A 16,917-nucleotide genomic window follows, 5' to 3' on the forward strand; every position below is an offset into this window, starting at 1 on the left:
CTGTTTACGGAAAGCTCTAGAGAGCGAGGAATAGCATGTAAGCACATGAGAAAAGGGGAGGGCCCCAAAGCAAGACAAATGGAAAGAACATGACAGAGAGAAAGGAAAGATGACTGAAAGAGAAAGGGACTGTGTTTGCATGACAGAGAGAAAAAAAATTTCCTCTTTATTCCTTCTAAGATAAGGAGGAGAAGCATGAAAGTGAGGGAAACTGCATGCAGTCTAGAAGGCAAGCAGACATGAGAGAGAGGTGACAACAGCACATGCAAGAGAGAGAAGGAAAGCATGCAAAAAAGTGCATGCAAGAGGGCAAAAACAATATGCAGACAAAGCCTGAGACAGTGTGTAAAATGGGTGATAAGTAAGAGTGCACGGAAAGGAAAGTGCAAGGCAGTCAAAGCAAAAGGAGAGAGAAAAATGCATGTGAGAAACAGGGAAAATGGAGAGGCAAGAAAACAGGCAAGGGATAAACAGAATGCATAAAGAAACAGAAGGCACAGGGTAAAACTGCCAGAGGGAGAAAGGTAAAGGGCAACAGACAGGGACAGTGTCACAAGAACGGCAAAGGAAGCCTGCATATGTGAGAACGTGAGACGGACTTGCGGCATATGCACATACAAAGCAAAATTAACTGGGTGATGGCACATGAGAGAAAGAGGAAGAGCAAGGCACAGAAAGAACAGGGAAGTACATGTATGGGAGAGTAAGAGAGGAGGACATGTGGGAACGTCCATGTGACAGAGAATGAGTGCATGAGAAGTGAGCAAAAGGAAAAGCGTCAGTGCAAGAAAAGTCATGCAAGAAAGAGAGAAGGCACAGGAAAAAGATATAAGCCATGAGAGAGAGAATGTATGAAAGAAGAAGATGGTATGCACACACAAAAGAGAAAAATTGTGACAGATTGGGCAGAAAATTGCACAGAAGAGAGAGCAAGCATGCAAGATAGGGCTAGTATGCAAGAGATGGCAAGTACGCAAGAGACAGCAAAGAATGTAGGGGAGAGGAAAAGACTAAGAAAGAGGAAGGGAGAAATCCATGAGGGAGTGGGAAGAGCAAGCACCAGAGAAAAATGGCATGAGGCAATTGAAGAGGAAGAGCATCCTCTCCTTCCATCATGGAAAGGGAAGCTGCACTACAGAGGGAAAGCATGTGGCTGAAGGAATGCAGTGAAGGTGGGGGAACATGCACAAGAGGGAAGAGAAAAGCATGAGGATGAAAAGGCGCATAAGAGCAAAAGTGAAATGGGAGAACCCATAGGAGAAAGGGGATGCGTATGACAGAGGGAAACCAAGCAGAACAAAGGGAAAAAGTATATGAGAGAAAGAGTGTAAAGGAGGACATGGAAGCTTAAGGGTAATAAATTTGCAGCAAGAGAGGAAAAGCATATATGAGAAGGGTTATCATGGGAAGGGAAAGTTCACTAAGGAAGAAGGGAAAGTGCAAGGGAATGAGTGCAAGAGAGAGGGACTATACGCAGGACAACACAAGCAAGAAAGGGAAGGGGCTGCATGAGAAGAAAAGTGTTCAATAGTCAGAACACATAAACGGAAGGAAAGTGAAGGAGCGAGGGGTTTGCATGAAGGATGGAAACCTGCTGATGTGAGTGAGAGGAAGCATACAGTACAAAGAGATGGAAAGTGTGTGTGCAAGAGAGAGGAAAACTTGAGGCTGTGAGAAGGAAAGGAACATGAGAGAGAAGAAAGAGAGAGGCTGCATCTGTGAATAAGAAAAAAGTGTGCAGAAAGAGCAAGGGAAACCATTTGACAGATGGAGAAAAGCACATGCAAAAAATAAAAGCATGCATGAGAGAAAAAGCATGCTAGAAATGGGGAGCTTGCATGAAAAGGAAAACATGAGAAAATGAGAAGTGAGAAAAGGTGCAAGAAAGAGAAAATGAGCGAGTTTTCATGGAGGAGGAAAAGTGAAAGCAGGAGTTAACTTCTGTGAGAAGCAAAATGTGCAAGAGAGTGCACAAGAAAAGGGAAACGCTTGAGTGGGAAAAGGCATGTTAGAGAAGGATGGGATGCAGCAGAGATTGTAGTTAGCACATGAAAAAAGGGAAAGAATACATAAGAAGGAAAGCATGATACTTTCCTGAGGGAAAAGGGAGGCCATGTTAGGAAAGAATGGTGGAGCGTGCAAAAAATGAGAGAGGGGAAATGTGTTGACAGAGGGAAAGCCAAACAAAGAGAGTGAACATAAGCATGAGAGAAGAGAGGGAAGTGTGCCAAGAACTCCAAAGTGAGGGAAGCCCAAGATATGTACAATAGTGAGTGAAGGAAAATAAGAGAGAGGTACAGAGAAAAAAAACACAAGCAGAAAAGAATGTGATTCATGCATAAAGAACAAAAAGAAAAGTACAGCATCATAGAAGAACACTTACAGACAGGGAACATGAGCAAGTGGGACATGCAAGTGGCATATGCAGTTGAGCTAAATCACACACACATTCAACACAGCAAAAATTTATTCTGTATTTCTATTTTATATCTCTTCTTGTTTAGTTTAAAGCCGTTTTTATTCCTTATCCCATCCCTATGCTCCCTGATAAACAGCCCCTTCCCATGGGAAAAGAAGCATGTGCAAGAAAGGGAAAGTGTACGCAGGCAAGAGGAAAGCACACATACAAGACTAAGAAAGCAAACCCAGGAGAGTTAAAGAACAAGAAAAAAAGCACTGGAGAAAAGGCACAAGAAGAAGCAATGGCATGAAATGGATTGCACAAATGAGAGGTGAAGCACATAAGAGGGAAAGTGGACAAGCCAGATCACATGCAATAGTGAGGTTGAGAAGAAAAGGATGAGAGAGATGAGAGAGGGCAATGCAGCCAAAGATCTGTCTGATCTGTTCTGTTAAGAACCAAGAAAAAAAAAAAAGGCATTAAATGTCATCACATTATTTACTAGGTGACCACCTTTACCAAGTGAGAGAATCACAGAATCATAAGGGTTGGAAAGACCAATAAGATCACCTAGTCCAACGATCAACCCATGACTGCGACCACTAAACAGAAGAAACAGGCATCAGAGATTCTAAAGTAGGAAAGACCACAGAGACAGAGGGAAATCAGATATAGACAGAATCATAGAAAAGGTATGGGGTGCAAGGGACCTTCAAGATCATCTAGTTCCAACTCCCCTGCTACAGGCAGGGACATTTCCCACTAAAGCAGGTTGCTCAAAGACCCATCCAGTCTGGCCTTGAATACTTCCAGGGAGGGGTGACCACTTCTAGTGTCTCACTACCTTCACAGCAAAGAATTTCTTCCTAATATCTAGTCTAAATCTATCCTCTTCCAGTTTAATGCCATTTCCTCTAGTCCTGTCGCTACCTGTACTTACAAAAAGTATGTCTGCAAAAGAGAAGCAAAGAAAGGGAGAAATTGCAAGAGCCCGGGAAGGACTCAATAAGAAAGGAGGAAACACTAGGAAAAGTGCAAGCAAGAGGGAGAGAATCCGTGCAAGAGTCTCCATTTACGAGCGAGAAGCATGGAAGAGGTGAGGGAAGTGAGAGACCATGAGAGAGAAGACCTGATGATCCTTGAGATCGTTTCCAACCCAAGCTATTCTGTGATGATTCTGTGAACACATGCTAGAGTGTGAGCACCCAAGGGAGATGAGGAAAGCAAACAGAGGAAAAGCACTTGCAGCAGGAAAAGTATACCAGAGTAGGAGCACACGGACAAGGGCAGAAACATGCAACTAGAAGAAAACACAAGTAGGTGAAGAAATACAAGCAAGAAAAGAAAAATGCAAAAGCAAGAGGAATAAGGGGACAGAAGAACAGAAAATGGGAAAATGAGAGTGTGACAGGAAAATGCAAGAGAAAAACACATAAGTGACAGACGGAAGGCGTATCAGAAAACACAGGCAATAGAGTAAGCACTTCAAGAGAGCACAAGTCAGAGAGGAAAAGTGTGTAAGGAGATTAACACAGAGGGTAAGTATTTCAGAGAGAGAGAAAACAAGAGCCAAGAGGGAAATGGCATGAGAGAGGAAGAGAGAAGAAGGAATGGGGAACAAGAGAAGGTATAGAAGGAGCAGAGAAAGAGAGAGAAAGTGTCATCTGGTGGAGGGAGCAGTAAAGAGCGAGAGAAACAGCAAAGGTACACTGCCAAAGACATGGGAGGGAAAGCGCAAGCAGGTGTGAAAGGGAGCAAGCAAGAAACAATGCTGAAAAACAGCAAAGGGGAAAGCGAGGAGCTCTGGGACAGGGAAGTGCAAAAGAATGAAGGAACATGTGAGAGCAGAAGTGTGCAACTGAAATAAGGAAAGCATGAGAGAGGAGTGTAAGAGGGAGGGAAAGAAGGAAAATATGGTGGGCAATGTGTGAGGAAAGTGAGAGAAGCGGAGGGAGGGAGGATGAGTGGAGCGAGAGTATGAAAGAGACAAAAGCAGATAGAGTAGTATAAAAGTCCCAAAGAAAGGTGGCACAGAGCATAAGAAGTAGACTGACAGCATGACCAAGAGGGAAAGTGCATTCAAGAATGCTTCCGAGATGGAAAAGTATGCAAGCAATGGTGAAATGATGACAGACCGAAAGAAAGGGAGAATGGAAAAAAAGCAAGCATAACAGGGAAAAGAACGTGCAAAAGAACAGCAAAGCTGGGGGGCATTATAAGGAGAGGTGCAGGGAAGAACAGAGAGAGGGAACAGGAGGATGGAAAGAAGAGAAGCAGGAGAAAGGGGAGGAGAGTGTAAAGGGAGAAGTGCAAGGATGAGGCAAAGTGAGAGAGAGAGAAGCAAAGCAAGAGTGAGGCAGGGGAAATGCCAGCCAGAAAAGAAGCAGGAGAGAGGAGGAGAGCGGGAGATAGAAGAGGAAGGCTCAGGTTACAGACTGAAAGTGTGAGGGGTGGGGAAGAGCAGAGCAAGAAATGGGGAATTTGAGAATGTGAATTTGAGAATGTGAGAGAGATTGGAAACCATGTGAGAAAGGAGAAAATGGAGAAAAGGAAAAGGAAGACAGAAGGGAAAAGCAAGGGACAATCAGAACATACAGCGAAGACATACAAAGGAGAAAAAGTGCTGCAAGTGAGAAGGAATGAAATAGAGAAATGGAGCACATGCAGGAGGTCGTCTATGAGAAAGGGAAATTATACACAAGGAAAGGGAGCAGAGCACATGTGCGAGTGGACAAGTGCCCAGAGAAAATGTGTGACAGTGGGAAGCAGGGGTGTGACAGGCAAGAGGAATGTACAAGAGGTGGGGAGTGGGTGAAGCCCGTGCACAGGATAAATGGAGACAAACCATATGAGAGATGGGAAAAGCACGGACTGTGGATAAGCACCCGTGAGAGGGTGGGAAAACAGGAGAGAAGAGAAATAAGCTGTGGAAGGAGGGCGTATGTATAGAATGACAGCGCAACATAAGAGGACAGCAGAATAGAAGAGGGAAAGTATGAGCATGCAGGTGAGGGGGCATACCCAGCAAGAGTACTGGGGACAGCGAGAGAAAAGAGTGGAAGTACAAGCATAACTTCATTCTGTAGCAGCACCAAACCTCAGGGCTCACCCTCCACTGAAAATGGCTGCATGGGCTAATCAAAGAAAACATCTTAGATGTGAATATAGAAACACCTAATCCCTTCCATTAGAATTTACAACAATAGTTTTTATTGCACCTCTTATATTTACATGCTGATGTTTTTTTTAAAGAAGCATGCTCCATTAATGCTTGCTTGGAACTCCAAGGCAAGCTAGCTTTGCTTTGTCACTCTCAAACAGCCCCAGTTCATCAGCAATAGGAGGGATTACCAGAAGTTTCTTTTACAGTCACAGAAATTAATTAGCATTCTTTTCATCATCTTTTCATGTTTTCAGAAAGTTCTTTTCAAGTTTTTCAAGTCTTTCTAAAGTCAAGCTGAAAGATCCAATCTAGACTATCTATACTCTTTGAAGAAATTCTGTTTTTCTTATCACATGATTCAAAAATTTCTGCCTGAAACTGATGTTCTGAGGCTATTTGTGCCCAGTATTTTAACTGTTGATTCTCCTAAAAGCCTATAACCTTAGGTGTATATTAAACATAATAAACAGGCTTCTATAAAGGACGTCAGGAAAATATGGTCTCATCGTGCAGTGATTCCAAACAACAATGAAGGTAAAATACTGCACAACAAAGCAATAATGCGCATCTGCACTCTCTGCAGAGCAAGAAACAGCCAGTAGCTCTGCAGATACACTGAAACCAGAAGGCTCTACAGCCAAGCACTTTTGAACCTACTTCTATAGGTCAGACAGACACCAGAAGATCAAAAGAGGAGGAAGACAATACAACTCTTAATTGGAGCTTTGACAGAAACAAAAATCCGTAAACTTAGAACTCTTTCCTTTCCATTCAAGATTACCCACAAAGAAAAAGCGATAGGCTATGCAAAAAATCAAAAAACATGCTTGTTACACTGATTTAAAGTAGACTCTAAGCCAGTAATTCTGTCAATAATAACAGTCTCATAGCAATAATGGCACTACACAGCATCAGTAAGACTATCTAAAAGCTGCGTGGTCAACTCTATAATGTACTTGGGCAACACCTAACACAACGAAGCATGTGTTCTCAATTAAGGTCAGCAGTCATTATTAGAAAACCTCACGCTTAATATATGAACTCCACCAAAAATTAGATAAGTTTTTAACTTCCAAATCTGCTTAGATGCTTACTTTCATCACTTAAAGCAAAAAAAAACCCAACAAAAAAAACCCAACCCACTCCAAATCTGTGTGTTTATAATTCTGTGCTCACAACTTCCTTTAACATTTACGTAGAAAGTATTTCATCTCCTAGAACACAGCTGCACAACTGGTCCATAGAGGAAGAGGATGACATTTATTTTGCAGAAGGCTTTCAAGTAACTTGTCATTTGTCTCTAACACTGAGGCAACTGATGAAGAAGTCTCCATCACAGAACTTTAATGATGACTAAGAGAAATCTCCAGCTCATACTGACAATGACAACATGTCAGGAGATGCCAAAGTGAGTACAATAGTCTTCCAGCCTGCGGCAATAAAGCCACATTTCTGCTTTGAAATGATTTTCAGATTTCTCTATACGCCCAGGAAGGAATAAGATACCTTCTTCTACATTTTTTATTTTAGTCAGAGAGCTGGATTGCTGGCAAACACAGCATAGAGCAGGTATTACCATTCTAGACAATGTAGTTGCAACATATTCATAGCTGTAAACACTTATTCATCTTTAATTAACCTAAGGGAGAGAGAATGGAGTGAAACCAGAGGAATTAAATACTATTTACACACAATACTGAAGGGTTCAGAAAAAAAAGGGTTGGATTGTTTCTTTGTCTTTTGGGAGGACTGCAATTTCTACCTAGAACTCAAGAAAGAAATAATATTAAAACACTCTCTGCGTGTTCAATTTATATAAGAAAGAAAAAGGATTAATATGTTAGCATGAACTGTAAATGGAGGACTCCATAAATGAAATGGACTGAAGATGGCAAAAGCTGAAACTTTAACGTTAGATATTCTTATAACAAGCATGCTTTTTAAATCAGCATCATAAAAAAAGTCACAGCAAATCTTGAGCTTACTGTGCAAACATTCTATATTAATAAAGTTCCAGGATAACAGTAAGCATTTTGCAACAAACATCCCCTCATTGGGCATAACTTAGATTTTCAACACCTGAAAGCCTGAAAGGTTGCTAATCCTGAAACGAAAGCATTACTAAAACATTTGATCAGTAGGGAAGAGAAGCCAACAGGCTTGCAACTTTCTTCTAATGTTAGGAGACATCCAGCATTGACACTGAAACCTGGCTCATTAAACCAATTAAAACAGAGATTCTAATGAACAAGTAACCTGAAAACTACAATGCTGTCTATTTAAAGAGAGCTAATTACATAACACCGTGACTGTCACCCACAAGACAACTTTGTTTGGGTAGGAATGCAAAAACTGAATCCATCTGGAGTGAGATGAGTACAGTGAGGCCATGTAACACAGGTCTGGTTATACAATAACATGGCCCTTCCAATCATAAGAATCCCCAAATGCTAAGTTCTAATTTAAAGTACAGCAATACACTCCAAAAACTACTCTTTACATGACTCATGTGCTCTCTGGAATTTATGCCGATCACAAAGAGAATGCTTGTTTAAGTTTAGGCATCTGTTTCATCAGTGCTCACTGCCTCAGAAGCATAGTCAAGAGTTATTGCAGTTTCCATGGAGACTAAAGCAGAAGAGTTCTTACTATTTCTGTCTGTGAAAATCCCATCACATTCCAGCTGCCAAGCTTTTTATGAGAGCATGAAGGACAAAAAGTGGCACTAGTATCCACATTCCTGTCTATCACATGCCAGTAGTTATTTTAGAAGCATATTTACCTTTGCACATGAGAAGGAAATCTTATTCTTCCATGTGCCTGATTAACGGGATGCAAATTGTTTAACAACTTCCAACCAGATTTCCAACATATTATTTCAAGTCCTTATATTCTTATTTTTTTTACAAGAGAGCCCTGATTTCATATATCCAACGCACTTGCAGTTCACAAGGAGGCTCTTGCCACTGTAAAATCCTAACAGAAAAAGTGATGCAGTGCAGATCAGATAAGTGGACAGAGAGGTGGACTGAAAACTGGCCCAGCTGCTCAACATGCAGGGTTCTGATCAGCAGCACAAACTCCACCTGGAGGCCACTCACTAGCATCCAACCACAGGGCTTCACACACTGGGACCATCTTCCTTAAAGAAGCATGGCACAGACAACATCCTCACCAAGTCTACATGCAGTGCCATTCAAAGGGACCGGAGCAGGCCAGTAAAATGGGCTGACAACAAACTCAGGAAGTTCAACAGCAGGAAATGCAAAATCCTGCATGTGGGGAAGAATCAACTCATGTGCCAGGATGGGCTGGGGGATGACCACTGGGAAAGCAGCTTGGTGAGAAGGACATGTTGTCCTGGGTCAAAGACCAGTGACACCTGGGACTGCAGTGGATTGCTAGCTGTCCCAAGTTGATGCTTCATTACCTCTCTTTAGCAGTAGTGAGATTACACCTGCAGTCCTGGCTCCAGTTGGGCTCCCCATTGTAAGAAAGACATGAGTATACTAGAGTGAGTCTACTGATGGACCACAAATACGATACTGGGAATGGAGCATCCGACAGAAGAGAAGAAACCAGGAAAACTGGAAATATTTAGTTTTGATAAGAGAAGGCTGCTCTCAATATACATAAATATCTCATAAGCAACAGTAAAGAAGACACAGACTCTTACCAGCTGGGTCCCAAGTAAGGATGAAGGGCAATGGATACAAACTGAAATAGAACAAATGACACTTAAACATCAGAAAACCATTTTTCTGTCATGGTTGTCATCTACAGTTTTTCCAAGTAGACTGTTGAGTGTCCAGCCTTAGAGATAATTAAAGTCTGACTGGACGTGGCCCTGAGGAACTTGTTCTGTTTGGATAGTACTGTCCTTTGAACAGAAGGTTTGGCACAGATGATATTAAGAGATGCCCTCCATACTCAAGCATTTTATGACTGAATAAGTACAAAGTGCAGAAGGAGGAAAAGTATGCATGTGTACTTCTACCTTAGAAATTATAGCCACAATAGAGTTCAGCTTCTAAGAATTTCAAAAAGACTAAGCAAAGGCATCTGGTGCACCTTATCAGTTATATAGGGCTCCACTAAGTGTCTGGAATTAACGAAGACAGCTAGAACTGAGGTCAGGCTTCTCTGTACATGTAGATTTCCCCAGATGCAAGCAGCTCCAAAACAGATTACAGGATGCTAGAAACTGCAGAAAGGACAGCATTGCTGTGCTGTTCTGAACACATCCAGTCAAACTGTGACTGTTTCAGGGTGGGTCAGCAGTCCTGATGGCAACCTCAGCATATTCCACAAAAGTACAGCAGATGAATTTTTTTAGACTTTCCTATCAGGAGTGGGGAAAAAATCTTCATTCAGGATCTTTCAGGGAAAGACTTTGAATTATACTGACTGAGGCACTGCATATAAAGCATTTAATAAGAAGTCTTTAAGAAAAACATCTCAAATTTTGCTTTTTTTTTTAAGAAACTCAATCATCTGTGTATTTAAGAAACAACATGAAGCAGCTGGCCTGTTTGAGATTTTGCTCCAAGGAATAACAACAAAGAAATATGGAAACCATTCAGCCAGCTACAAAACACAAAAGCAAAATAAAGAGCATGTTGACCAAAGTTCTGATCACGATAAGATACCAACAGAAACAAGTCCCAGGGGCTTGAGAGATTTCAATCCAGAGTTATTCACTGTTCAGGAGAGCAAACAACCTTACCAGTTGACCCAAATGAACCTTAAAATTTCTGCACTAGAAAGCTGCTTGACGGAATCTACTTACGTAAGTGATGTGGGTATTACAGGTCACAGCTACCCACGTGATATCAGTTTAAACCATCACTGTACCTGGCAACACTACTAGTTGAGCTTTTAATCTGCAAAAATTCAACCAAGAAAATATGAGAACAATCCACACTACTATGGAGGTACATTATTTGAAAAAATACTAACCATGTAAAGATCTTCAAAGATTTTGTTACAGAAAGTTTTTCATTAATTTGTTAGAAGTGCTTTCAAACAGCATGCCATGTGATATCATTTTTTTCTTAATTTTATGTTAGTGCTGATCAGTCTGCCATCTGGAGTCTAAACAACATTAAAACTTCAACTCTTTGAACACATTACAGTAGCTTTTATTCTCCCTCCTCACACAACAGCTATGAGGCTGCTTGCTCCTCTATACTCAGAGAAAATTTCTAGCTCCAAAGCTACAGTAGGTGCTACAGTGTAGTAATGAAGAACAGAAAGTGGAACAAAAAAATCCAAAAAACAGTGCAACGTGGACATGAACAGACGAATCACTTTCAACACAGCACGGTATAGCTGAACAGAGATGTAAAGGAATTAGAGAAAAAAAAACCAACCAGTACATTAATAGAGCATAAGTAATAGTCAAGGTCATGAGTCACATATTTACTAGAAGACAAGAGGCAGGGATTTTTGTATGTACATGGCAACTCTGTTTTTAAAGAGAGTATAAAGAATGGAAGTTGAATGGAAGTTGAATGCTTGAAGAGCCTGAGTAAGGGGAAGATATACTGATGGATCACAGCAATAACAAAAGAGTGCTAGAATAAAACTCAGTACAAAAAAAGAGTGTTAGAAACAGGGAGTTAATGTTGGGTTTCATATCAAGACATCAGATGGTAGGGAGAAGTCAAGAGGGGAGCATGGTGGTTACACAAACCCAGGCATCAATGGATACTGTATCCACATGTACTTAAGCCAAAAAAATATCAGAATGAACAGAGAAAAGACTGGATTTCAGTTGTACTATACATAAACACCAGTATTTAGACAATATCAGCCAACATAAGATCAAGGATGACTTCAGGGAAATAAGCCTCAATCTAAGAGGTGACTGGCACAATACAGATCCAGCACTGGCATGTGCAATTCCACCAAGACAAAGTACAGAGAGCTGTGTCTTTGAAGAGCAGTACGGTACATAGGCAGACCAGTGAGTAAGGTGTATCCCTGTCCATAAAAGGTGTTTGTTAATACACAACAACACACACAGTGCAGGAATTTAGGCCACAAGAATAGGTCATTTCTGGCACAAAGGCCTGCACAGCTGTATGCAGCTGTGTGAGTTGAGGATCCCATTTCATTACACATATAATGAAGGCACGTGTGCCAACATGAGAGTTCACAGTGTACATATAGCCAAAGCAAACAAGTAAAAGGAGAAGAGAAGCCAGATAACAAAAAGCACAAACAAGATGAGACTGGACAGCAATGCAGATGAAGGGAAGTCAGATATGTTTACAGAATGACTATGCATAAGGCAAAGAGTTGTCATAAACAAATACTGTCTAAAATCCCATTTGCTAGTCCTGCTCCAATGTTTGGTTTCTAAATTAGAAAGAAAAAAAGCATAAATTTAAATTCCAAAGATTAATAAAGAAAAGATATGTAGCTGGTGAAAGTTCCGGAATGGTAAGAACTTGGTCTCTGTCAAATGGTATTCCAGTGAAAATACATCATGTTTTTGTATTTGTAGAATAATGTGATAGGGTACTGAACTTACAGTCACTCCTGTTAACATACTGCACCTCTCGAGTGACCAAGAGGATGAGTTAAATGTAATAGTAGAGAGTCCAGTTGGCTATTTCATGCACACTAAGATGCGTAACAATTTCCAACGACGTCTTCTTGAAATTCCAAATGCATTAATTTATTTTGCATTCCTTAATGCCTATGCTATACAAAATATCCAAAAGTACAAATATTTCAGCTACAAGTGACAGCAATAATCAGTAACATACAATAAATAAAATTGCTTGATCTGTATAGAGTTGCATGCCACTATGCCAAGCAAGGAGAGCTGTTGAAAGAACAGTATATGAAGTCTGAATTCCATGTCATTATTTTGAAAAGGCCTTCTCAAGCCTCCTTCTTAACAGATTCTAAAAAGGATGTTTTCAGACAGCACACCTTGTTACAACAAAATATAATAAAATTTTAAATAATTTAGCACAGCAAACTGAGAACTCATTAAGAAACAAAATTACTAAAACAGTGCAAATAAAATGAAAACTGCAGATAAAATGAAACCAGGAGAGTGAGGTGACACAAACAAACAAAACAAAATAACATGCATTTTCTTAATGGAAAACTAACTGAAAGAATGGTGTAAAGAAAAATACTTGTTTGAAAAGGTGTATTGATAAGGATGGTATCTGCAATACATAAGGAAGCATTATTTTAGTTCAAAACATGATTACCTGCTGACTTCAGAACTCAAGTAGCACAGAAGATGAATGGCCCAAAGCAAAGGTCCTGCATATGTTGCAAATGCTGTAAGGAAGATTGCTGGTATCTCCACGTAGCTTTCTAGTCCCACAAACCCTGCTGAAACATCCACAGTAGCAATGCCATTTGAATTTCCCTGAAAACAGGAATAAAATCAAAAGATTCCATTATCTCCAAAGAAACATCTAGGATACATTCAATTAAAAAAGAATTAATTATTACATCAACTATTTGTACCAATTATTGCATCAACACATCGAGCCACTTTACAGTACAGTCATATTATTTACAGTCTTTACACTGGATTTTCAATACAGAACCTTACCAAACAACAGCTTCAGTTTAAGATTCAACGATTACTTCAGGCATGAACAACATCTTCTGCTTGTCTTTTTTTTGGCTGCAAATACATATGCCTGATGTTTAATAAATTATGTCATGAAAATATATTAAAACAAACAGCTACATTATCTGATTTCAGTCATACTGATGACAATATACATTTTTTACCACTCATGGCTCAAAACCAAGATTTTAGGTTTGTGGCTTAAAATTACACCAGGATATAAATATTTTTTGCTCCTGGAGACAGCAGGGCTCCTGTTTGGAGCCTGTAGTAGAACAGAAACCTCCCCTTCAGCCACAACATAAGTTGCATGTAACTGAATTAAGACTCACAAAAGCAGAGATGTTTCTGATTCCCGACTCTCTGCACCACAACAGCTGGTACTGAAATGGACAAACTGCCTAGACAGCTTAAATCATCAGTAAAAGGCATTTTTAAGAAACATAAAAAAACATACAACATTCACTGTGTAGCTCATCCCAGCATCTATGAATTTGTTTGAAGTGATGTAGTACCAGGAGAGTACTGGGAGAAACAGGTAACACCTCATACAACAGCTGAGGTTACAAAGGGTCTCTGGAGGCCATGTACTCCAACCAGACTGCTTCCACAGGGCCACTCAGAGGCCTCACTCAACCCCACATCCATGTAACTTCTGAAGATCTCTGAGAGTTTCCACAACCTCTCTGGGCAACCTGTGCTTGTATGCCATCATCTGCACATTAAATAAATGCTTCCCGATACACAGAGAGAACCTTCTGTGTGCAACTTTGTGCTTGTTGCCTCCTGTTCACTGAAAAAAGCCAGGCTCTTTTCTCTTTCCACCTTCTTCAGGTATTTCTAAATATTGATGAGATGCCTCCGAGCTCTCTCCCACACTCAACAGCTCCAGCTCTCAGTCCCTGCTATATGTGAGATGCTCCAGTCTCTCAGTCACCTTGGTGGTCCTTAGTTAGGACTATCTTCATTAGCTCCACATCTCTTTTGTACTGAGGAGATCAGAGCTAAACACAGTTGTCCAGATATGGCCTCACCGATGCTGAATAGACATGAAGCATCCCCTCCTTTGATGAGATGGCAATATTTTGGCTAATGTAGCATAGGACAGCATTACCTTCCTTAGCAACACTGATGGTTTATGTACAAGTAGGTGCTCATCAGGACCTCAAGGTCCTCTTCTGCAAAGCTGCTTCCCGTCTGGCTGGCACCCAGCACGTACTGGTGGTGGACTTCACCTTGTTAATCTTCATAACTTTCAGGAATCCACAGAGTCTCATGGGTGGCTCGTCAGCTAGTATTGGAAGAGCTCTGCTGAAACATTTGTTCCTTGTGGCAGATACCTTTCTCCAAGACTAGCTCATATATCTGAATTGCGTTTCTGTAGCTTACAACTTCTAACACTCAGATGACACATAAATAACTGACAATTTAGAGAATCTCTATTTAAAGTACCACTGAAATATTTCAAACAGTAATAAAAAAAAAAAAACAATAAAAAAATAAAAAACAGACAATAAGCAATAGCTTATTGTCGTAATGGCAGAAAGTGACAGGAAACAATTCAATTTTGCATAAAAGCATTCCATGGCAGTTCCTAATGATCCAGATCAATGAAGAACAGATATAAAAACACTAGCTTGGGAAAACTAACCAGGGTATCTGCTGCATAACAGTGAAGAAGGTCTCCATAGACAGTAATGGAAGTAATCAAAAACTCTCCTCAAAGCTGCAATGATTTTTCTGAAAAAATTTCAGTTATATCATTCATCATATAGAAGTGATTAACAACAGTATCTCAAATGACTCTCACTGAACTGAAAAGTACAGAGGTGAAATACAAAATTGGCATGCTCCTGGCTTGCTTAAACACTGAACTGATACATTACATTGCTGTATTTCCACTGAGCCCTTCCAGTAATTTTATAGTAACTGGAATTCTGTACATAAACAAAATGAGAGAACTTTAATTACCTGAATCAAATAATTTAAGGTGAAAAAATGAGGTAACTGGAGAAGGTTGCCCAGAAAGGTTCTGCAGCCTTTATCTTCAGAAGTTTCAAAATGCGTTCAGACAAAACACTGAGCAACCTTTTCTGACCTCACAGCTGCCCCTGCTCTGAGGATAGAGTTTGACAAGCCAATTCAAAGTCCCTTAGTCCATCTTTCTACCAAAAGGTAATATCAACTACATACAAACTATTGTGAAAACATACAAGCCTATGCTGTTCTCCTCCAGAAATAAAAAATGAGTATAAACAAGTCTTAGAAGTTTTGAGACTGTACTTCCTTTCCCTTCTCCTACAGATACATTTGCTTTAAGGACGCAAAAAAAAACAAAAATAAAACCAGTAAAGAAACACACCATTTTCTTTTCTTCATTTATGAGCTCCTGTCCAACGCAACTAAAATAGCTTAAGAAATACTTATAGCAACATATATACTTTTTAAGAGCTGCTACAGCTAAGGAAGATTAACGTAATTATTTATATTGTCACCACATGTTGAAAAACAAGTAGCAACAACAAAGACATATAATACTTCTGGGAAATAAGTGATGAGTTAAAAGATATGGACAATTCAGGGCTTAAAACTAAGCAATCAAATCTATTGTTCGAACCTGTGGACAAATTCATCACGAGGTTCAGAAACTTGCAGTAGTATGACACAGGCAAATAAGTATGGCGCTGACAATATACATCAGTTCCACATCTGTCAATACTGAATTCTTTTTAACTTCGGGTTTTTTTTCATTGAGTTACACAAAGTAATGAATAAAGCAATTATCCTAACTACTAAAACAAGACTGAAAGACGAGGTTACGTCTTAGCCAATTTCACACAAATAGAACAGTATCAACAGAACGAAAGATAACCCAGTTTGGAAGGGAACTCGGAAGTCTTCAAGTACTACCTTCTGCTGAAAGCAAGTTCAGACACAAAGGACTTCACAGGTTGCTCACGACATTATACAGCCAGAATGGGAAAGTCTGTAAAACCCGTGTAAGCAACCTCTGCCCATATTTAGCAGTCATAAAAATCTTTAGTAAAGGACAACAAAAAGAAGTTAAAAGAAATTTGTGAGTCACATAAGTAGTTTAATAAATTAGCCTTTTTAGGTTCCAATTGTCAGAGAGCTGCAAGGGCCAGCTGCTCTGCAAAAGAATGTAAGCTGGGAAACGAGCATGAATACCGGGCTGATGGCAGTGATGGATTCATCAACAAGGAATTGAGAGGCCAAGCACCACGTGTGGATCAGAACTGCATCTGGAGACAGCAATCAGAGTCAGATGCACTCCAGTGATCACTTAGTAAAATCCACAGTGATGAGGCAGGTGCAAGTGAAGGTTAAGAAAAGCAACCAGCAGGTGGTTCGGGTCCAGATCAGGACTGAGATGGTCTGAGATGGGACACGTCACAGGAGCCAGCAGTAAAGTATCAGATTAAAAACAGCTCCCAGAACAAAGGGCAAAGCCACTGCTTCTGCTTTTTTTCACAACAGTTCCTCTTGGTGTAGGAGATGACTTTGAAATCCACTAAAGAATTCCTAGATGACGGATGCATTTAGGGCCCCACCACAAATAACACGTAGAAAACAAACACAATTACAAAATCTAAGCATATGCATTCCATACTTTTTTTTTAAACCTCTACTCAAAATTAAAATATTAGCTTACACAAACGACAACTTTATCTTCTCCCCCCATTCTTGAAATGACTGATTAATAACAGTAATAAAAAAATATCT

General features: G+C 40.2%; 1 protein-coding gene across 4 annotated transcripts in view; it reads right to left on the reverse strand.

The window, feature by feature from the left end:
* The window catches only part of PIGG (phosphatidylinositol glycan anchor biosynthesis class G), an 81,040-nt gene that overhangs the window by 11,248 nt on the left and 52,875 nt on the right, over positions 1-16,917 (reverse strand). For 3 of the 4 annotated variants that reach the window (XM_042866158.1, XM_042866155.1, XM_042866156.1), the window contains one exon: positions 12,800-12,963. In XM_042866158.1, coding sequence (XP_042722092.1) covers positions 12,800-12,963 — 164 coding nt within the window. Of the gene's footprint in view, positions 1-12,183; positions 12,400-12,799; positions 12,964-16,917 lie in introns of those variants that run through there. The other variant, XM_042866157.1, reaches the window with a different exon arrangement.

The sequence above is a fragment of the Lagopus leucura genome, unplaced genomic scaffold, assembly GCF_019238085.1.
Source record: "Lagopus leucura isolate 7727_CA_CO unplaced genomic scaffold, USGS_WTPT01 Super-Scaffold_810, whole genome shotgun sequence".
Taxonomy (NCBI): Eukaryota; Metazoa; Chordata; class Aves; order Galliformes; family Phasianidae; genus Lagopus; species Lagopus leucura.